Source organism: Mus musculus, chromosome 17 (assembly GCF_000001635.26).
Source record: "Mus musculus strain C57BL/6J chromosome 17, GRCm38.p6 C57BL/6J".
In the NCBI taxonomy this organism is placed as follows: domain Eukaryota; kingdom Metazoa; phylum Chordata; class Mammalia; order Rodentia; family Muridae; genus Mus; species Mus musculus.
Genome location: NC_000083.6, coordinates 28,584,502 through 28,607,573, shown reverse-complemented (window position 1 = coordinate 28,607,573; position 23,072 = coordinate 28,584,502). Strand labels below are relative to the sequence as shown.

At 46.4% G+C, this 23,072-nt stretch overlaps 1 protein-coding gene across 4 annotated transcripts in view; it reads left to right on the top strand.

Annotated features, from left to right (window-relative positions):
• Positions 1 to 19,926, top strand: part of Srpk1 (serine/arginine-rich protein specific kinase 1) — a 34,881-nt gene extending 14,955 nt beyond the window's left edge. The window contains exons 4-16 of one of the 4 annotated variants that reach the window (NM_016795.4): positions 382 to 490; positions 1,180 to 1,267; positions 2,188 to 2,275; positions 4,030 to 4,136; positions 4,721 to 4,886; positions 6,680 to 6,705; positions 7,118 to 7,331; positions 7,705 to 8,103; positions 8,572 to 8,672; positions 13,297 to 13,404; positions 15,287 to 15,356; positions 16,281 to 16,373; positions 17,333 to 17,986. In NM_016795.4, coding sequence (NP_058075.2) covers positions 382 to 490; positions 1,180 to 1,267; positions 2,188 to 2,275; positions 4,030 to 4,136; positions 4,721 to 4,886; positions 6,680 to 6,705; positions 7,118 to 7,331; positions 7,705 to 8,103; positions 8,572 to 8,672; positions 13,297 to 13,404; positions 15,287 to 15,356; positions 16,281 to 16,373; positions 17,333 to 17,517 — 1,754 coding nt within the window. In that variant the 3' untranslated portion in view covers positions 17,518 to 17,986. The other 3 variants (XR_385308.4, XM_006523958.4, XM_011246337.3) reach the window with 3 other exon arrangements.
• The last annotated feature ends 3,146 nt before the right edge of the window (positions 19,927 to 23,072 follow it).

Genomic DNA, 23,072 nt, shown 5'->3' with positions numbered 1-23,072 from the left:
ACTGAGCCATCTCACCAGCCCAAAACAGATCTTTTTATAATTGTATTGGCTATTATTTTGTCTGAATTTTTGAGATAACAAGTGTAGATTGTTTGGTTTTGATAGTGGATGTTTTGGGTTTTGAGAGGCCAGCATTGTGGTAACCTATGACCACAGGCTAACTCAGAATATCACGTACCCTGTGTAACTCCTCACCAAGTCATTCCTCACCAAGCTGAGTGACCCTGGAAGAGGCTCCCATTGAACTGATCTTACAAGAAAGAGGGTATTTATTGTACATGGTGCATGCCTGCTGACAGACAGGATGCAGGGTGAGTGGGGGCTTCTTCTCTTGGTTCCTCTGACTGCATTATTAGCTGTCTCTCTCCCTATTTCTTTCAGGAGGTTATCATCTTGTGAAAATTGGAGATCTATTTAACGGGAGATACCATGTGATTCGAAAATTGGGCTGGGGACACTTTTCCACAGTGTGGTTATCATGGGATATTCAGTAAGTTTACATGGCCTGGGGGAAAATGGATGATCCTTGATGTTTTGTCTAAATTTCAACCTGTTAGCTCTGTCTGATTACCTTTTTAAAAATTTCTCTCTCTCTCTCTCTTTCTTTCTTTCTTTCTTTCTTTCTTTCTTAGTAATTAGCATTTACATGCTAATTGTACAGAATGGGTCTCATTATGACATGACTTCCTAACAGAAGCATGGTTGGCTGTCCAGTGCTGTACTACTGATGAGTTACATCTCTGCCCCAGAGTCCAGGGACTGAATATAGTGTCAGTAAAGCACATGAACTGCCAAGCTCAAGGCTGCACAAATATTTAATTAATGGCATATAATAGAAACTCAGAATTGTCTAGAATAGCATTAAATTTCCAGGTAATTAGACCAACTAATGCAAATTTATTTTATTATACCATTTTCTTAACCATGTGGTATAAAGTTCTGTCTCCATGGACAGAAGGTGGACATTTAATTCATAGAAGACATTCAGTGTCTGAGTTTACCTGGCACAGGTTCTGTTAGCTCCATCTGTCTGGTTTTTGCCACTCCTAGGTGTGCAGTGTCCGCTGGAAGTGGCTCCATTTGGCCACAAGGTAGCCACAAGGAATGTCTCCATTCAATACTAAGTCTTAACTATGAGGGTAAAGGTTGGATAATTTAATCTGAACTGTCTTTTTTTAGGGGAAAGAAGTTTGTAGCAATGAAAGTAGTTAAAAGTGCTGAGCATTACACAGAAACAGCACTAGATGAAATCCGGCTGCTGAAATCGGTGAGTTTAAGGTCACCCTTGGATGTGGTGCCCTGGCCAGGCGTTGGATCTCAGCATCACATAGAGTAGGGTTCCTGCAGGCTTAGAGGCTTCTTTGGGCCACAAAGGAAAGTGAAGTTATTTATATGTTTCCTTCATCTTGTAGGGATTGATATATTTAGTAGTTAGATCTGTCTTACAATCTGCATACACTATTATTTCAAGGAAGGCAGGACTTTATTGAGTATGTTTTATGTGCCACATACAATACTATGAATGACTTTCACACTCTGGTCAAGAGAAGTTATGCAAGTTTGTGATACCTACTTTATTTTTTTAAAATGTAGCCTGCCTGGCGTGGTAATTGGTGTACACCTTTAGTCCCAGCACTTGGGAGGCAGAGATATGTGAATCTCTGAGTTTGAAGCCAGCCAGATTTATGTAGCAAACTCAAGGCTAGTCAAGGCTACATAGTTGAAACTGTCTATAAGGAGACATAGCATGAGGGGGAGGAAGGGATGGGGGTTTCCTGGGGGGAAACTGGGAAAGGGGATAACATTTGAAATGTAAATAAAGAAAATAGCCAATAAAAGGGGGGAAAAAAACAACAACAACAAAAAAAAAAGACACAGCATAGAGCAGTAGTTCTCAGCTTTCCTAACACAGCGGTCCTTGAACGCAGTTCCTTATGGTGTGCTGACCCTCCCCAACAATGCAGTTATTTTTGTTTCTACTTCATGACTAATTTTGCTGCTATTAGGAGTCATAAATATACCTCAACACAAGTTTATCTTACCCAAAGCCTTTCTTTTCATTTTTTATGGTGGGTTGTAGTAACAGCAGTGTGGGAAAGAGGCTCAGACAGCCTGCTCCTCCCTGTTTACTTGAGGACTGACTGTACTACTTCACTTGTGCTAAAATATGGCTTCCTCCCAACACAGGTTCGCAACTCAGACCCGAATGATCCAAATGGAGAAATGGTTGTTCAACTACTAGATGACTTTAAAATATCAGGCGTTAATGGAACACGTATCCTTTAAGAGCTTTTTTGTTGTTGCTGCTGTTTGTTTTGTTTTGTTTTCTCGAGACAGGGTTTCTCTGTGTAGCCCTGGCTGTCCTGGAACTCACTCTGTAGACCAGGCTGGCCTCAAAACTCAGACGTCTGCTGCCTCTGCCTCCCTACTGCTGGGATTAAAGGCGTGCGTCACCCCGCCTGGCTTTCTCTCTGGTTTTGCGTGCGTGAGTGCATAGTTGCAGCCCTTGAGCAGAAGCTGGTTACTGTCCTCTTCCCATCCTTCCTGATGCTTCTGTGCCTGGTACGTGGGCACTCGTGAATACTTAAAAGGGACATCGGCAAATATCCACCATGGTGGTCTAGCTTTCCCTTTGGTACCTTGTTGTTTTTCCACCTGGGATGCCTAGATTCACAACTGAGAGTCTACCTAGAGTCTCAAGACCTTCCTCCTGAGGGACTCCTGCCCCTGTTGCCCAGTGCCTGCCATCATCTGTTTAAGTTTGTCTGTTTGAATCAGGCAAATAAGAGCCCACTAGGCAGTGATGGCGCACGCCTTTAATCCCAGCACTTGGGAGGCAGAGGCAGCCGGATTTCTGAGTTCGAGGCCAGCCTGGTCTACAGAGGGAGTTCCAAGACTGCCAGGGCTACACAGAGAAACCCTGTCTCAAAAAAAAGAGCCCACCTGTCGGATCCCTTAATTTAGGTCTGTGGTTGCTTTCTCGGGTTTGTCAGTTTTGTCTATTGTACCTTGAGGGATGTGTGTTCTTTATCGTGCTGTATCAGCACCTGTGAGCAGATCCATCAGGCTTATCACTGAGATGCTGCCCGCTGTGAAGGTGACATGCTTTGTATGACACTGGTCTCATAGGTCGCCTACAGGTCTCTCCGGAGGCTGAGTCCACAGGCGCCATGTTCTCCCACTGTGGCAGTTTATTACTTGGCCTTGGTGTTCTCTAGTAAACGTGTGCTGCCTCTCCTCAAACTCTTTATGTTAACTTTGACCCTAAAGTAGGATGCTAACCCAATGGCCTGCAGAGTGGTGGTGCTTCTCCACCCAGTCTGGGCCACATGAAGAGACCGTGGGTAGGCAGCACGCAGGCATTAAGATCGATGCATGGAGTGTCTGTATAAAGCGAGTCAGGGATCTGTTTTTAAATTCTCAGGGAGGGTTAGTCCAGTGCCGAGGTACTTCCCTCGCAAACACTAGGTATGTTCCACTCTACCACAGGCAGAGAGCTTGCCACCTTCACCTTTCAGTTAAGTTTTGCATCTTCTTTGTTCTTCATGTTGAGCCTGTGTGAGTGGTCATGTTACACACACACACAAGCCCGATATTCTGAGGGGAACCTGACTCTGAGGGGACGACTAGACTGATCTTTCCTTCCACCTTCTGAGTGTGTTTTCTCCTCCTAAACCAACTTTTTTTTTTTTTTTAAATTTTCTTTTCTTTTTTTTTTTTAAAGATTTATTTATTTATTTATTTATTTATTATATGTAAGTACACTGTAGCTGTCTTCAGACGCACCAGAAGAGGGCACCAGATCTCATTATGGGTGGTTGTGAGCCGCCATGTGGTTGCTGGGATTTGAACTTCGGACCTTTGGAAGAGCAGTCGGGTGCTCTTACCCACTGAGCCATCTCACCAGCCCCCTAAACCAACTTTTTTAAAGTAGTTCTGTGACTGAAAAGACTGTTGATGCTGGAGTCTACCTGCTTCCTTGGGCCTCTTTTTTTTTTTTTTTTTTTTTTTTCCTTAATGAACTCCTAGATATCTGCATGGTGTTTGAGGTTTTGGGGCATCATCTACTCAAGTGGATCATCAAGTCCAACTATCAGGGGCTTCCGCTGCCTTGTGTCAAAAAAATTATTCAGCAAGTATGTATGTTGGTTATTGCTATGTGGGATACCCCTCCCCTCTATTGCCTGCCTCTTTGAGAAGTATCTAACTATGTTATGTAGACCACGCTGCCCCAGAACTTAAGTTTGCTTCTGCCTCCTGGGTGCTGGGATTAGAGGGTTTCACCACTACACCTGGCTGATGGTATCTTTATTTAAAAACCTCCGGTGTTTTCTCCTGACAAAACACAGACTGAGGATCGGGCTGGGAAGTGACTCACTTGGAAATTGTCTGCATGCGAGTGTGGAGACAAGAAAACTTGGCATTGTGGGCTTTTGTTTTAGTTTGTTTTTTTCTTATGTCTGTGTGGTGTTTGCCTCCATGTCTACGTCATGCATAGGCAGAGTCCAGATGAGCATTCCCTTAAGCTGGAGTTTAAGGTGCTTGTGAGCTGTCATATGGTTGCTGGGAATTGAGCCTGGGTCTTCTGGAAGAAGAACCCAATGCTCTTCGCTGCTGGGCCAGCTGCACCTGCGAACCCTCTCTCTGTGCGTTGTGACTCTTCCTTTCCCAGCAGGCTTGGACCGTGTGTTACTGAAGCTCCTGCTTTATTCTCACTTAGGTGCTACAGGGCCTGGATTACTTACACACCAAGTGCCGGATCATCCACACGGACATCAAACCAGAGAACATCTTGTTGTCTGTGAATGAGCAGTACATTCGAAGGCTGGCTGCAGAGGCCACAGAGTGGCAGCGCTCAGGAGCTCCCCCACCATCGGGGTCTGCAGGTACATGGGGTGCTTTGCTTGAGTCAGACCCTCAGGAGGAATTTCTGTTTTCATTTGTTCACAAAACAGCAGAATTGTACTCACTGATTATTTTAGAGATAGTAACAACATTAAAGAGACTGGTATTTCTTCCAAATGGGAAGAAAATGAACAGTTGTTATTTTTTTAGATAAAAAGTATTCGATATAGTAAAATAGCTGACTTACATTATTGTTTTAGAGTGTTTTTATTTGATGGGCTTTTCCATTTGATTGACTCCTTTGTAGGGGCATGTAGCTCAGTATATGTGGGTGTTAGGACAGCTTTCAGGAGTTAGTTTTCTCTGCCACGTGGTTCCTGGGGGTCAGACCAAGGTACTGAGGCAGCATCTGTCTTTGCCTGCTAAACCAGGCTTCTGACCACTGTCATTTTCATTTTTTAGGATGTCTTCTTATACAGTATGTAGGCCAGGCTGAATTTGAATGCCTGATCTTTCTGTCTTAGGCTCCCCGGGGCCTAGATTGTAGCTGTATGACACTGGGTGCTCCCTGGGTGGCTGGCTGTGGTTTGCCTCTTGGTGCTCACACATGCTCACCTACTGACACTGTCAAGTAGCAAGTGCTGCTGGATTGTGTTTATCGAGGAGACCTTGGCCCAGTTAGGAACTGTGGGAGTTGGACTCCCGTGGTGCAGCCGGGCGAAGCAAGTGGCGCTATGCTCAGTGGTTCTGACAGCTGCTGTGCTGCTTTCCCTCGGCAGTGCAGTCCTTAATTATTGGGCCTTTAATTGGTACTTCATTGAAAGAACACAGGAGATGAAAGGTGGTGACTAGAGTTCAGTTTTGTAAGATGAGAAGAGGGTGGGTTTTTATATCATGCTTTAAACCACAGTTAGTGCTTTTGGAGGGATGATGAAACATCTACGATAAACTGTTCCCCACAACATGCCACGTGGTGACTGTTTAGCTCTTTATATCTATCACCTACCTTCCCCTTTAAAGCTGGCAGTAAGCTAGCAGGTAAAGGCATTGCTGTGCAAAGTGGTGAGCAGCATTTGATCCCTAGAACCCAGGTAAAGTTGGAAGTAGAGCCAACTCCACAGAGGTTCTCAGTTCTCAACATACATGCACAGTGTGCACAAAGCCACATGGGTGCCAAAGGGCATGGTGGAGAGGTGGGAATCCTCTCTCGGGGCTGGCATAGCTGTGAGACCCATGATAGACCGTGCGGGTGGAGAGAACGTTCTGCCCTCAACTGGGAGGACGGCACATGCTTTCATTTCAGCAGAGGCAAGTGATTCTGAGATTGAGGCCAGCCAGCTCCACATATTGAGACCCTGTCTTTTTTTTTTTTTTTTTAAAGCAGGGAGCAGTGGGGGTTGAGACAGGGTTTCTCTGTGTAGCCCTGCCTGTCCTGGAACTCACTCTGTAGACCAGGCTGGCCTCAAACTCAGAAATCCACCTGCCTCTGCCTCCCAAGTGCTGGGATTAAAGGCGTGCACCACCACTGCCCATCGAGACTATCTTTTTTTTTTTTTTAATTAGGTATTTTCCTCGTTTACATTTTCAATGCTATCCCAAAAGTCCCCCATACCCACCCCCTGAGACTGTCTTTAGAACACAAAACCACTTAAAGTTTAGCTACTTCCTGTATATTGATTGTTTTCTTTAAAAATAATGCAGCTTCCTGGGTGTCACTTAGAGAGAATGTAGGCTGTGTGGGGAGGGACACCCTCTTCTGGCAGTGTCTTTCTGAGCCTGCCGCCTTCCTCCTGCCTGTCAGCACTCTCACCTGCTTTGTCTCCTTCCTTTTCAGTCAGCACTGCTCCACAGCCTAAGCCAGTAAGTATGACACAGTGCTCCTGTGTTCACTTCTGCTCTCTGGGCGCCGGGCACGGGGTGATGTGAAGTCATAGCTTGTTTAGAGTTTGGAAACCAAACAAAAAAAAGACTATTTCCTGCGCTTCTGTGATTTTTCTCCAATAAATGTCCTCATGTCTTCAGCGAGTTTGTGCTGCTGAGGCTTCTGTAAGCGAGGCGTCTGAGTACCAGGCCCACAGACCACAGAAGATGAAGGCCTGTTGTTACTGTCCTTTGTGTTGAGTTTCATAGAAAATCTGATGATTTTACATTAATGAAATACTAGGGAAAGAGTGGAATTTGATTAGGAAATAATTAAAGTTAACAGTTGTCTCCAACCAGGGTTAATGGATTAGCCACCTGAAGGCTTTATCTGTTTGTAATCTCCGCCCAGGCTGACAAAATGTCAAAGAATAAGAAGAAGAAATTGAAGAAGAAGCAGAAGCGCCAGGCAGAATTACTAGAGAAGCGAATGCAGGAAATTGAGGAAATGGAGAAAGAGTCGGGCCCTGGGCAAAAAAGACCTAACAAGCAAGAAGAATCAGAGAGTCCTGTTGACAGACCCCTGACAGAGAACCCACCTAATAAAATGACCCAAGAGAAACTTGGTATAAAAGAGCATTGCAGCAGTGACTTGATGGCACACTTGACACTGGGTTATCTTGTTTGTAATGTTTGCTTTCATGTATGCAGCTCATCTCTGGGGGTGTCCTGTAAGAGTTCACATTGCTCTAATGGAGGCAGCTGGTAGACACTGCAGGGTAACTTGGTGCTTTCTCCTCAGAAGTGGAGATAAGACTTTGTAGCCACTGGGTAAAGATGAGGTCTTTGTCCTTCCATCAGGAGGTGGTAGAGGGCTGTTGTGTTAGTCTTGTTTTTCTGCCACTCAGGATAAGCTCAGGAGAGTGTTTTGATGATGTGAGAATTGTCCTGCTGCTCACTAGCACATACACACATGCATCCTTTTCTGTTTGTTCTTAGAAGAGTCAAATTCCATTGGCCAGGACCAGACACTCACGGAGCGTGGTGGAGAGGGTGGTGCGCCAGAGATTAATTGCAATGGAGTGATTGGAGTCGTTAATTACCCTGAGAACAGTAATAATGAGACACTGAGGCATAAAGAGGATCTGCATAATGCTAATGACTGTGATGTCCACACTTTGAAGCAGGAACCTAGTTTCCTAAACTCTTCAAATGGAGACAGCAGTCCATCTCAAGACACAGACTCTTGCACACCCACGGCCTCTGAGACCATGGTGTGCCAATCCTCTGCAGAGCAGTCACTCACCCGACAGGACATCACCCAGCTGGAGGAGAGCATTCGGGCAGATACACCTTCTGGGGATGAGCAGGAGCCCAATGGAGCCCTGGACAGCAAAGGTACCACAGCGGCCCCCCAGCTCCTCTCTGCACTGTGCGGGCTTTTCTAGACAAGTGACTGCCAGGATTTTCGTAAAACTGCATTTTTACGCTGGTGTCTGGTTTAGGGTTTTGGTGGGGAGACAGGTGTTTTTTATTTACAGTGATGGGTGGGGATGGGGTAGACAGACTCTACTCTGGGCAGGGACTCTACCTTTGAGCTACATCTCCTGGTAGCAGTTGTCCAGGTTACTTCCAGTGTGTAAATCTGTGGATAACTTTAGATGCACTCCAGCCAAGCGTTGTGTATGCAGGGACTTTGTACTCTAGAAACTTGAGCGAGCCTTAGAAAGAGCTTCATTGGAGATTGCTTGGGGGGGTGGGAGGGACGACGACAGATTCTCACCCTGGAGACCTTGGTTGCCCTTTGGGTATCTTGTGTCTTATGTTCATTTAAACTCTTTTACTGATAATGGCTGTTGTCTGTAGGAAAATTCTCTGCTGGAAATTTTCTTATTAATCCCCTTGAGCCAAAAAATGCAGAGAAGCTCCAAGTGAAGATCGCAGACCTCGGGAACGCCTGCTGGGTGGTAAGTCACTCACTCCAGGCTGACTCGCTAATGCCCTCGGAACGTTTGATTTATTTACCAAAGTATCGTATAATATGGGGGGGGGGGTCAAAAGCACCCTGCCCCCACCCTGTTCCCTGTTCTTGGCCTCAGTCTGTCTGCTTGCTTGCCCACACTCACCGATAACCTTGGCATCCAGCCTCAACATGGACATTGGCTTTAAAGATATATCCTTTTAAATTCAGTTAACATTTGGTTTACCAGTAACTGATAGGAGATTGAGTTGGCTGTGCATTGATGAGACACAGATCCACGGCAAGTGTCTCTGTGCCACGTCCTTGAGACTGCTGCCCAGCGGCCGGCCAGCTCATGTGAGGAGTCGCTGCATCAAGAACTTGGTGCTGCTGGGGCAGTGGTGGCGCACGCCTTTAATCCCAGCACTTGTGAGGCAGAGGCAGGCGGATTTCTGAGTTCGAGGCCAGCCTGGTCTACAGAGTGAGTTCCAGGACAGCCAGGGCTGCACAGAGAAACCCTGTCTCGAAAAAACAAACAAACAAACAAACAAACAAAAAAAGAACTTGGTGCTTTTTTATGTTTCAAAAGTTTTTGATGAAGTATTACATTACTTACCTTCAAAAAAACATGTAATTAGAACTTTTTATTACCATTTTCTTTGGTATCATATATGTAGTTATGCAAGTGGTTTTTTTTTTTTTTTTGAGTTGTGGTTTTTGGGTTGGTTGGGATTTTGTTGTTGTTGTTGTTGTTGTTGTTTTGTACCAAGCTGGTTTCAAACCTCAGATCCGCCTGTCTCTGCCTCCCAAGTACTGGGATTAAAGGTGTGTTCCACCACCCCCTAGCACAAATGTTTTAGGATTCTTTAGTTTGTGTTTTTGTTTTTCAAGACAGGGTTTCTCTGTATAGCCCTGGCTGTTCTGGAACTCACTTTGTAGACCAGGCTGGCCTCTAATTCTGAGATTTGCCTGCCTCTGCCTCCCAAGTGCTGGGGCTAAAGGGGTGCTGCAATAACACCACTCAACTGTATAAAATCTTACAGTTGACCAGGCTGTCCTTGAGTTCTCAGTATGCTATTTGCGTCCAACTTGAGATCATTCTTGTGCCTCAGTTCCCAACTGTTAGACTTACAGGTGTGTACCATCATACCTGACCCCCGGAATTTTTCTTATTATTTTCTGGGCAGTCCTCCTTTAACTCAGTCTCTTACTGAACCTGGGGCTGGCCATTTTTCAGCTAGCTTGACCTGCCTATGATCTCCAGAGAGCCTCCTGTGTGCCTTTCTTGCCTGTCTTCTATGTAGGTGCTGGGGTCCCACTCAGGCCTAATGTAGCCATTCCCTAGCCCTGGGTACCTCCTTTCCCATTGTGTCTGCTGAGATGTCTGTAAGGTCTTCACCCTTTCACATTCAGCAGACAGACGTACTGTCAAGTGCTTCCACTTTGATGTTGACACTGCTGTCCCACCTGGCTACACCCTGGTCGCTTCTCAATTTTTCAGTTATTTATTCAAATTGCCAACACCCGGTATTCAATATGGGAGTTTATATGATCTCTAAACACCTTGAGTTTTGTTTTGTTGTTGTTGTTGTTTGGTTTGGGGGTTTATTTGCTTCCTTGTTTTTTTCTTTTATGTATCAGTTCACACCTGTGTGTGGTTTAGGGAAGGTACGGGTTTGACTTTAAGTAGATTTTTCACTCTCTGTGCTGGGTTCTTACCTGTGTACCAGGAATATATTAAGTAGGTACTTCCTGCCGACCTGCCCTTTGGCAGTGAGTGCTTCCAGGCATTACTATAGTTCCAGAGAAGCACCAGGGAATCAAACTAGTGTTGAGGGAGAAAAAACACGATACCTTAGCCCCAGAGCAGCCTGGTCCTGCTTGGGCATTGCAGACACGCCCTCTGAAAGAGTAAGAGTTATTTATAAACAATATCGCCCCACATGCAAAAGTCCCAGCACAGCTCAGCAATGGTGGTTCATGCCTTTAACCCCAGCACTCCAGAGGCAGAGGCAGGAGGATTTCTGCGTTTGAGACTTGTACTCTGAATATTAATGGTCTCAATGCTGCAGTTTAGAGACATGGATCAGATCATAGAGAGATGGCTCAACAGTGAAGAACAATTATTGCTTACAGAGAACCAGAATTTGATTCCCAGCACCCACACTGGACAAACCAGAACTGCCTGTAGCTTCATCTCCAGAGTATTAACATCCCTCACACCTCCCTGGGCATGCCGACATGTACTCACAGTTACATGTGTGCATAGAATTTGGATGTGTGTCTCGTGTATCTCTGTGTACTGAGGAGGCCAGAACAGGGCATCAGATCCCCTGGAACTGGAGTTTAAAGAAGTTTGGGTTGTGAGTCCAAACCCAACAAGAGTGGCAAGTGCTCTAAACCACTGAACGTCTCTCTGTCCTTAAATAGATAATTTTTAAAATGTGAATTCTTTGAGACAGAGTCTCACTGTATAGCCTTGGCTGTCCAGGAAGTCATAGTGTAGACCAGACTGGATTAGAACTCATAGAGATCTGCCTGCTTCTGCCTCTGCAGTGCTAGGGTAAAAGGTGTGCTACCATGGCAGATGAACATGAATTTCATAGAGAAAAAAAAAAGTGAGAGAAACAGGTTGGACCAAACAGCAGCAACTGTCACTTTGTTCCTCAAGATCACTCAGCAATAAAGATAGGTGTCTTAGGTAAGGTGATTTGGAAGGGGTTCCAGGCAGAGGGCACTCACAAAGAATGTAGGTGTACCAATTTGCCATCTGACAAAATAGACTTTGAGAGGAAAATCTTGGGACTGGAGAGATGGCTCAGGGGTTAGGAGCACAAAGTGTTCTTCAGAAACCCTGAGTTCAGTTACCAGTAACCACATGGTGGCTCACAACTATCCATAAAGGGTTCCTGTATTCATATAAATAAAATAAGTCTTTTAAAAATTAGGGGAAGGGGACCCTTCATACTGGCCAAGGGAACAACAGCACAAGAGTAATGGGAAACTGTATATGTCACCCTGACCAGTTGACAGACATCTAACCCTGCAGAAGGTATATTCTTAGCCTGTGGAACTAGTACCTAAAGTAGACCGTATACTAAGACAATGAATATGCTTAGTAGCCCGTGGAACTAGTACCTAAAATATACCATATACTAGGACACAAAGCAAGCCTTAACAATATAGATGAGTTGAGATACTTTTATGTATGCATTACAATGAATTAAGACTAGAAATCAGGGGCTGGTGAGATGGCTCAGTGGGTAAGAGCACCCGACTGCTCTTCCGAAGGTCCAGAGTTCAAATCCCAGCAACCACATGGTGGCTCACAACCATCTATAATGAGATCTGATGCCCTCTTCTGGTGCATCTGAAGACAGCTACAGTGTACTTACATGTAATAAATAAACAAATCTTTTTTTTAAAAGAAGAAGACTGTATGTTTTAAAAAAAAAAAAAAAAAAGACTAGAAATCAACAGCAGGAATAACTCTAGGGATTGGAGAGATGACTTGAGGCTGTGCATGGGCGGTCAGAGGACAGCCTGCCAGAGTTGGTCCTCTCTAGGGCGTGGGATCCAGGGATAAAACGCAACAAAGCCCTGAAGGCCGGGCTCCTCCTCCTGTTTGTTTAAGGTTTATTTAGGTTAAGAATACTTCTGCCCTGCTTGCCAAGCCTCATGTCAAGCCTCAGCCTGAGCTACGCCGCCTCACTTCTGATGGCTGTCTGTCTTAACAGGGCTGTAGACTTTGCCTTTTGTACTCTTATTTTACACATTTGATTGTCGTTTGAGCTTGTTTACTTTTGATCGTTCATTGTATGGGAGCATGCATGTGTGCACCAGTGTGCCACAACATGCATGTGGGTCAGAGAACAATTGCAGAAGACAGTGTGGGTAAGCTAGCTCTCTCTGTCTCTGTCTTTGTCTCTGTCTCTCTCTCCTCTCTCCCCCTCTCTCTCTGCTTGCTGGCAGGCTCTTACCTGCTGATCACTGATGGCTCTTGTTTTCTCTACTTGTATATATTTTTTGTTTGCTTGCTTGGTTTGGGTTTCTTTGTTTTGCTTTTTGAAACAGCCTCATTGTAACCATGGCTGGCCTGGTTAGCCATGTAGACCAGATTAGCCGTGTAGAATTCAGAGATTTGCCTTCCTTTGCCTCTCCCAAGTGCTAGGATTGAAGGCATGTGCCATCACACCGGCTCTAATAGTTTTCTTTTCTTTTCTTTTCTTTTCTTTTCTTTTCTTTTCTTTTCCTTTCCTTTCTTTTCTTTTTTGGTTTTTCGAGACAGGGTTTCTCTGTATAACCCTGGCTGTCCTGGAACTCACTTTGTAGACCAGGCTGGCCTTGAACTCAGAAATCTGCCTGCCTCTGCCTCCCGAGTGCTGGGATTAAAGGTGTGTGCTACCACGCCGGGCTATTTTTATTTTCTTAATAAAGCTATTGTTATTCCTAAGTCTGTATGTCTAAACTAAATTAAGGCTCAATTTTAAGTTATCTGGAGTAGCAGTAAGACAGGTTGTTAAATAAGTTTTGCAGACAGCTTGCTTTAGTTTCCATCGTTAAGTAAGCCTTAGTTACTTCCTGTTTTAAATAAATGAGTATTAAGGATCTCCACTCCTTGACTCACTCAGCACAAGCATTTCACTGAAGATATCCAGACACGGCAGTATCGGTCTTTGGAAGTCCTGATAGGATCTGGCTACAACACCCCTGCTGACATCTGGAGCACAGCATGCATGGTGAGCCCTGCCCACTGCCTTCCCTGTTTGCTAATGCAGTACTGAGCAGAGTGTCACACAGCTGCTCTCAGTGTTATGTCAGAAACCATGGGCGTGGCATGGTGGGGTGAGGGCAGGGGTGGGGTGGGTTGAAAGCCATTGTTCAAAGGCATTCTTTTTCCTGTATTGGTTACTATTGTCCTTGAGCTTATAGCCTTGACCTGTTTGCAGACTTGGGATGCCACTGGAAGGATGCTGTCCTCTGCAGTGGGGCCACTCCTCAGATGTCTGGGTCAGTCAGGTGTGAAGCCCGGGCACCTGTGAATCCACACGTCGCTGCTTTACGCTGGGGAGTTTATGCCTTGATTTAGTTTTCCCCTTTGTTACAGTCTGTGCTTGTCAACATCAGCCAGTGGGCGTGCTTTCCTGTGGACCTAGGCTTTGAGTTTGAGTTGAAGCTTTCTGTGCTCAGAAAGACCCTGACTGCTCAGGCCACACAGGTTGGGGACATAGTCCCTTCACTTGGTTTTACACAGTGGCCTTGGGTTCCTGCTTTTCCAAGTCAACTCACACTCAAACTGGCTACAAGCACTAGCTTGGTATTTTGTTACCCTTTATACCTTTGTACAAATTCAAGACCAGACATAGAGAAGACAGCTTGGTGGGCATGGGGGTGTCACACTTGCTGAAAGTGTCACTCCCAGGGAAGCTCCCCTGTGTGTCAGGTTTGCACACTTACACTTTAATTGCTGTTTTATTAGTCCCAGCAGTAAGCCAAGAGGAGAGGCTTACAGAGGAGAGGTGGGAACTTGTTAAGCCTGGTGAGGCAGAAGGATTGCCAAGAATCCAAGTCCACCTTGGGCTGCATAGTCTGGAAAATGTCCGTGTAATCTGGAATGTAAATTATGTTTCCAACTCTGTAGGATTCCAGTGCAGGATGGGGCTGCTTGTCTCATGGGTGGTTTATGTGCAGCCTCTCAACACCCGCTGCGCCCTCTGCTGGCCACGGGGAGAAACTGGGGCCTGGAAGAGAGCACTGTCATCAAGCTACATATTTCTGGCTACAGAGTGCCATGATGAAATCTGACTCATCTCAGATACCATTTCTTGGTGGCTAGAAGAGTCTTGAAGGCCCATGACCTAGCTCTGGATAAAGGCACCTGATAAGCTGACTCCAAGCCCTGAGACATACATGGAGGGAAAGAAAGAGCCAACTCTTAAAAGTTGTTCCCACAGTCACCAGAGAGCTAGTAAGAAACAAGCAGCTAAACATTTGTTGTAAAGAGCATCCCGCTAGAATCCTACAGACATTCCAGGTTACAAGGACATTTTCCAGACTGTGCGGCCCAAGGTGGACTCGGATTCTTGGCAGTCCTGCCTCGCCAGGCACAACAAGTTCCCGCCTTTCCTTTAAATTTTTTTTTGTTTTGTTTGGGTCCCCCCTCCCCTGCCGAGACAGGGTTTCTCTGTGTAGTCCTGGCTGTCCTGGAACTCACTCTGTAGACCAGGCTGTCCTCAAACTCAGAAATCTGCGTGCCTCTGCCTCCCGAGTGCTGGGATCAAAGGCGTGCGCCACCATGCCCAGCTAAACATTTGTTTTAAAGAGCATTCCGAGCGCTCCGTCTGTTGAAGTGCGGCTGTGTTGTGTGGTGAGAAGCAGTTAGCCCACTGCTGGTCGGCTCCGCTCTGCTGTGCTCTGTGCTCTCCTTTCCCTCAGGCTGCCCCAACATCAGTGCTGACTGAGGAGGCTTTTCTCCTTTTCCCATTTTATTGGTCTGTAGCTGTCATTCAGAAGCAATCTGAGATGCTTCTCAAGTGGCCGTCTAGGTTTGGGATCAGATAGCAGAGGCTTTGCAGCTGTGTTCTGTTTCTCTGATACTTTCATGCGCTGTCTCTTCCTTAGGCCTTTGAACTAGCCACAGGGGACTATTTGTTTGAGCCTCATTCAGGGGAGGATTACACACGAGATGAAGGTGAGTCCCGTTTGCCAGCTGTTTGTGTGTAGCTGTTTTGCTTTTCACTGTAACTGGCATCGTTTGTTGGCACCAAAGGCCTCTGGTACTGCTCTAGGTTTGTATGAGACCCCAAAACAGGAGAAATGCAGCCAGCGTAAAGCTGGGTGGGACAAGGATGTCGTCATAGCACTGAGGAGGCAAAGCCAGTAAGGAAGTGCTTGCCTGGGAAAGTGTGAGCTAAGGAGTGCAGTGTCTATGTAAAAGGTGCCGGTGGTGTGCTTGCCCCTCCTCGCAGTTGGTCAGCACTCCCTTGGTGGTCCTTTACTTAGCGGTTGTGGAGGTCTGCCATGCTGACGTGGCATTTGCTCTGCTACATCCTGGTTATGGCTTCCAGAGCAGCTGCAGTGTGGCTAAGCTCAGGAAGCTCACAGTCAGGCAGCACGCTTGTGGGCCTCAGGCTTCCTGAACACTGTGCTCTGCTTTGGTCTCACGTTGACCAGCTAATCCTTGAAGCTATTCGTGGGAAGCCTTGTTTGCTGCTTCCCTTCACCTTGACACTGCTGTCTCACCCCTATCTCTGCCCCCCTGGCACTTGCTGCAGAGCTGATAGGCAGGCTTCCAAGGCCCTTTGGCTACAGTTGGAAATGGTCACAGGACTTCCTCGCTCGCTCTCAGAGACAGACAGGCTCAGGGACACAATTTGAGGGAGCAGAGCTTCTCACACCAAGGCTGACTCTTGATCTCACTGTGGAGAGAGCAGTGCTGAGGTGTTTGTCTTTGGAGGGGACCCTGCATTAGATAAACTGTCTGTTTCTTCTGCTTTAGGTCAGAAAGCAAGTATGCAGTGCCTTACAGAATGGTATGTGCACCGCTCTGTATGCTGTGTCTAAAGTCACTTCTGTCATTCTGCTCTGTTCTTTCCTCTGAAATGTCTGTATGCAGACCACATCGCCCTGATCATAGAACTTCTGGGGAAGGTGCCTCGCAAGCTCATTGTGGCAGGAAAATACTCCAAGGAATTTTTCACCAAAAAAGGTAAAACCAATCTGTCTGTTCCCAGCCATTAAAGGAATAAAAATGTCTAAAACAAGAAGGTAAGTCTATCTGGGTCATGTCCTCTAGCTCCTGCAGAAAGCAGGAAGGACTCCCTGAACCCTCGTGTGGCTTCGCAGGTGCTGGATGGTGTGAACAAATGCTCCGCTCAGCTACACTCTTGGGTTTATTTGGCTTTTGGTTGGTTTCTTCCGTGTGTTCAGGCTGTCTTAGAACTTATATCTGTGCCCCACCCCTACTTAAAACTGTGTTTGGTTTTGTGTTTCTTACACCTCAAAGCTGAGACTGAAATGGAAAATAAATCTCACTCGATGTAGAGAGCTATGTGCTCTGGTGTGTCAGGCCTCATGCCTTCTCCTCAGCTGTGACAATGCTGAGTCACCCTTAGAAGGTGGAAAGGTGCTCTCCAGGGTCCTTTTGTGTGCAAAGTCAATGGTGCCCCAGTCACCTCACTTGGAGGTTCTTATCACTTGCCTGGGGAAGTTGTTAGTAAGTAACTGGTTGCTTTTAAGTTATTTGTACGGGCAGGGAAGAGGACCCAGTCCCAGCTGCCTAAGGCCAAAGCCAGGATTTGAAGGTCAATATGGGCAATATAAGCAAGACCCAAGCAAAAGCCTGAAAACCGTCACTTCAGGCTTGAAGGCACACCTCAGTGCTAGGAGGCTGCCTTGCTCACAAACGCTGGTGTGAACCGAGCACCATTTGTAGAAGGGGAAAGATCCAGCCCAAGGAGCAGTTGAACTGAGCTTTCTGAGTGAGGCCAAGCTGCTAGCTGTGTGGGTGATCTTATACAAGTCTGTCATGCTGTTAGCTTTTTATTTGTAAATCATTGCCTCATTTTGAAGCAGCTAGAGTATTGAGCTGTAGAAGGTTGAGCCATTGGGATGCCTGAACACACCATGAGAGGTGGGGACTGTCTGAGCCTGTGCTGTCTCCCACAGGTGACCTGAAGCACATCACCAAGTTGAAGCCTTGGGGTCTTCTGGAGGTTCTGGTGGAGAAATATGAGTGGCCTCAGGAGGAGGCTGCCGGCTTCACAGATTTCCTGCTGCCCATGTTGGAGCTTATGCCTGAGAAGAGAGCCACTGCTGCTGAGTGTCTCCGGCATCCTTGGCTAAACTCCTAAGCCAGTCCTGCCACTGCAGCAGAGCTCATCATATGGACCTTCCCTCCAGCCCACCCCTCAAACTTCCCTCTCCTTTTTCAGGGCAAAGCTCTTTCTTTCAAGGGTTTCTATTTTTTTTTTAAACCAACATGTTCATTTGGGTTTGCTTCCTTGATCCTGTGGAAATTCCCACGGCCATTGGGCATCCTAGGTGAATTTGGCCTTGGTTGGGCTCTGCCAAAGACTAAAAGTGTGAACAGCCTCACCCTCTGCCCTGCCATCTTATTAGGTTGTCAGTGCCCTTTCTAAGAAGAGCTGTGAAGATCTGTGAGCCCATCCATCCTCTTTATTCACTGACTCTGAGAGTCACACTTTCTCGTGCACATCCGCCGCCAGCACAAGATTGAGGAGGGGAGGGCTGTGGATTCTGTGAACAGCAGAGACATTAAATGCGCTGTATCCAGGCTGCATCATCTTCCTGGATTCTATCTGTGGTTTCTATGCTCACATTTTTTTCCTGCGACTTTTATGCTACATTTTTCGATGAGCAACCAGTTTGGGTACCATTTTATCACTGTTGAAAGTATTGTTGGATCCCTCTCATCTTCTCACAACTAAGTTCCTGGAATCTTGAGTCTGTTGTTTTTGTTTTTTTTTTTTTTTTTTTTTTTTTTTTGGTTTTTGTTTTTTTTGTTGTTTTTTTTTTTTTTTTTTTTTTTTGGTTTTTTTGTTTTGATTTTTCGAGACAGGATTTCTCTGTGTAGTCCTGGCTGTCCTGGAACTCACTTTGTAGACCAGGCTGGCCTCGAACTCAGAAATCCGCCTGCCTCTGCCTCTCAAGTGCTGGGATTAAAGGCGTGTGCCACCACGCCCAGCTGAGTCTGGTTTTTAATGTAGACAAAAGAGAACCAGTGAATTTCAGTTACTGGGAGCCTCAGGTGTTGTGAAATAGTCCTTTTCTGTGTCCTGTGTTGCCGTAAGAACAGTCATTTCAGTCTGTCCTCCCATTTAGAAGGCCCTCCTGGAGCTTTGCCTGCTCAGCTTGAATGGACTGACTGTCTTGTAACGAGCTTTGGGGTGATCCAGACAGGAGACGAAGGTTTCTGAGCTGCCCTGTTCAGGGAGTGTTCCCTCCCACATTCCAAGGCCTTCCCAGACAGCTCTGCTTCCATCCACAGCTTTCCTGCCTTGCCTAGAATTCTGGCCTTGACTCAGTTTCTCCATGTGGCTGTGCTGTTCTCATTTCTCAGAGGCCTTTGAGATCCTGGGTGAGGAGCCAAGGGGAGGAGAGGCTGGCACTTTTCTCAATCGTTTTCCTGTTGGTTTTGACATGAGTCATCCTATGCTGCTATTTCCTTGTATAATGTAAGGTTTCTGTTTTGTTTTTAAACATCAATTTTGAGATGATTGAAATGTACTTGAGGCTTTTTCTTCTTAATGCAAAAAGGCTTTGTGAACTTTGTTTTAGGCTTGGCCCCTCATAGACTTGATTACCTAAACATTACATGTTCCTGGGGTGAAGCGTGCACGCATCAGAAGGACAGGATTGGGGTCACGTGACAGCTGCTTGCAGATTTTAGCAAGGACCAAGTGGGTCTTGATTATAGCACTCTGGAAACAGCTCAGTTTCTAACTTGGAGAAAGCCAGAGTCGCAAGCCTAGGCTCCCCTAAGCAAGCTCACTGAAACGCACCACTGCCTCCTTCCTGTGTGGAAGACTGGAGAGTCACCCTCATGATTGGCTCACCAGCAAGCAGCTTCCTGTAACTCATCAACTTCACCTGAGGAACTGGCCAGCCATTCATTGGCTCATGCTTGGTTATCTGGAACCAGACTTGTTCCTGTAGAAAGAGTTTTAAGTCAGGTTATCTATGCACCTATCAAGAATAAAGAGAGCAGATGACATCACATAACGGCAGGGAAATCTTACAGCAGTTTTAATCCACTCTGGGTTGTCAACTGTATTGACATCTAAAGCAATAGCAGACCTACCTGAAACTCCTTCTCAGCAAATCTCAGTTGTGGGATTATAGAAATCCTAGTGACATTAAGGTGACCTAACCAAGAAACACAAGCCAACAGCAGGTCTGTTTTAATCATTGACTCCATGGGAAATTTTAATGGGGGTAGAACCTGGAACCTCATTCCAGACATAAGTCCCACCAGATAAGGGCTTTCTCCTTGCTGCTTGAGGAGCCAGAGAACCTGGGAGAGTGGAAGGAGACAGGCGCAAAAGCTGCCCTTCTGTGGGCTCCTGAGCTTGGCCGAGCAGTTGGTGCCATAGAGGCCAGGTCTCCCTGATGGACTGCTGTTGGCTCCTGGTTAAAGATAAGGCCCCCCGAGGCCCTGATACGTTTTATATTCTTTCTACTGAGTGCGATGTTTGTGTCCTCACAAATGCAGATCAATAAACAGAGTATTTAATAACCTGCTTGGTTCCACAAGTTTGGTTTCTTTGTTGCCCAAGCAGTTAACTAAATATGCAATGAAACAGTAGCATAGGTATTGACCTTTGTGGGGGTTGTAATTTTGTTTCTCTAACTCTTTTTCCTTTTCTCTCTTTTTTTTTTTTTGTTTGTTTGTTTTGTTTTTCGAGACGGGGTTTCTCTGTGTAGCCCAGGCTGGCCTTGAACTCAGAAATCCGCCTGCCTCTGCCTCCCTAGTGCTGGGATTAAAGGCGTGTGCCACCACGCCCGGCTTGTTTCTAAGCTCTTTAATTGTGGCATTAACGTGTAATTTGAAAAATTGTAAGAAAACTTTCCCCAATTCAGGAGCTGGGGATATGGCTCAAGACAGTGATTATTTACCACATGAACACTGCCGTAAAAGGCCAGGTGTGAGAATACAGAAGCGTGACAACTTTGTGGGGTGGGAACAGGATTCCTGAGACTTGCTGGCTAGCCCTTAGCTGAGTCTATGGAGCTTACGGTTCAGGGAGACCCTGCCCCAGACAGTGAACACTGCTAGTGCCAATGTGGCTTCCTCACAGGTGTGCACTTGGACCCACGTTCTTCCCACAGCCGTCCATCCGCTTGGGAAGGATTCGGTTTACCCTGTCTGTCTGACAAATGACTGGTCCCAACATACAAGAAATTTCCAGCTAAGAGCCACTGGCAGGATGGAGGCAGTGTTGCGGGGTTGTGTGTGTGTGTGTGTGTGTTATTTACATGCCTAACTTGCTCCTTGCACTGTGGTGAATTCCTAAGAGATGGAGCACCTCAGCAATCAGGGGAAGCGTGGCTTTAAGGTCTCTGGTATCATCCAAGAAGGGGTAGGCTGTTGAGGACAGCTTTGAAAGGCCTGTAGTGATCTCTACAATATCACATCTGGGGCCTTGGCATGTGCTAGGCTAGAACTTGGCCTCCGAGCTGCATTCTCAGCCTTGGTCTGGCTAACTGTGCTGGGTTTCCAGCTGTGCCTGATTAGTTTCCAGAAGAGGGCATGTCCCATGTCCTGCTTTAATTACCATGTTGGAGGACTGGGGAAATCAAAACTTCTTAGTGGATTTATTGGCCATTTAGGCTTTTTATTATCTCTTTAAACTTTAAGGTTTGAGCCGGGTGTGGTGGCACACGCCTTTAATCCCAGCATTTGGGAGGCAGAGGCAGGTGGATTTCTGAGTTCGAGGCCAGCCTGGTCTACAAAGTGAGTTCCAGGACAGCCAGGGCTACACAGAAAAACCCTGTCTCGAAAAAACAAACAAAACAATCAAACAAACAAAACAAACAAAAAAAAAGAAACTTTAAGGTTTGTTTGCTTTGTGGGGGGATTGGAGGGGTTTAAGACAGAGTCTTCCTTTCTAGCTGTCCTACAACTCACTATGTAGACCAGACTGGCCTCTGCCTCCCAAGGGCTAGGATTAAAGGCGGCTCCTGGCCATACTAGGGTTTCGTCTCTGTCTTTTAAAGTTTGTGTGTGTGTGTAAGTACATGTAGCTGTCTTCAGACACACCAAAAGAGGATATCGGATCGCATTACAGATGGTTGTGAGCCACCATGTGGGTGCTGAGAATTGAACTCAGGACTTAAGGGAGAGCAATCAGTGCTCTTAACCTCTGAGCCATCTCTCTGGCCTGTTTAGGGGAATTTTGATCAATTTTTGAGACAGCATCTCCAGTCGTTTAGGGTGGTCACACTTGCAGTCAAAGATGGCCTTGAAACTCCTAGTTACCCTGTATCTACCAAATGCTAGGGTTCTAGGTGTGTACCACCCTGCCTGGGTAGGGGCTTCTGTTTATCAGTGTTGGGAATCACATCCACGGCTGGGCAGGGGCTATAGCCTTCTCCCTGGTCCTCCCTGTACTTGTCTGCTCAGAGGTAATTGACTAGGTGACTGGGGCACAATGGCCATGTCTATTCCACCAAGTCCAAGGCCACCATGCAACAGGGTGAGACGAGTATTGGTTTCGCTGATTTTTATTCTGCTTATTTTCAAGGATGAGCGATATTAGAGGTGTTGAGAATTTAAAGGTGAAGCTGGTTAAAGAGCTGTAAGCACTGTAATTGTTAGTTCTGAGATTGAATTCTGTCTCTGTTACTGTAGAGCAAAAAGGCAATTCTCAGCGATTAGCTGACTTGCAAGTCTCTCTTTACCTGGCCATTGTCTAAACCTGAAGGTTTTGGTGAAATTCACTGTTCTGCCCCCAGACACAGTGCAGGCTGCAGGCAGGTGTGCCACACACCGGGGGGAGGGGGGGGGGAGCATCTTTGGATCACTGCAGTATTATTGCAGAGAACTGGAGAGTAGAGCGGTTTCTGGAAACTTCTGACCCCCTAGGAGTCCACCATGAGTGGCACATACAGTGAGGGAGGGGGCTGTGCTGCCCAGGTACCAAGTTGTCATTCATGAAACTTGCCTAGCCTGGAGGCCTGACTAGGAACTGAAAAATTAGCAAATGAATATGTGGTTATGGTCGTTCCTGTAAACCAGCTGCTATGGACTGGTGATGACATCGGATCCCATTCCAGTAGCTTGTATGCCATTCTTCCCTCTGGTACTGAGGATGTTGGTAGCTTATACACGTGTGGGGCAGGTCCCATACTCTGTCACCTGAGAGGACAGCCCCTCAGGAAGTAGTGCCCCAATCTGCTACAGTGAACTGTCACCTAAGCCAAGGCCCGCAGACCCATCTGATACTTCAGACCCCAAGTTTCTCACAAGTGCCACATAATCCCGTAACAGTTACTGTAAATGGCAAATTTCTGAAGCTAGGAGCCAGTTCCAACTGGAGCACTGTGGGAAATGTGAGTTTTGGTTCCCATGAGAAGTCAAATTGAGCTTAGGAATTTCCTGATCATGTGTTTGGTCTATGTTCCTCTCCCCATCACTGCTCTGCAACTTGAGAACAGTGGAGAGCCACCAAAGAGTTAAATGGCTTGCCGGTGGGAAGGAAACCTGGGTCTCCTGCCACACAGCTTCATATGGATCACTGCAGTGCTGTAGGAGCTGTCTGCTGCAGGGCTTCTGCCCTGTGCTGAGACTCTGGCCCAGGCCTGGAGGAGTTGAGAACAGGAAGCCAGAGGGAGATTTTCATCTCTGAAGGATCCAAGGCCTAATTTTCCGTGCCTGAGAAGTAAT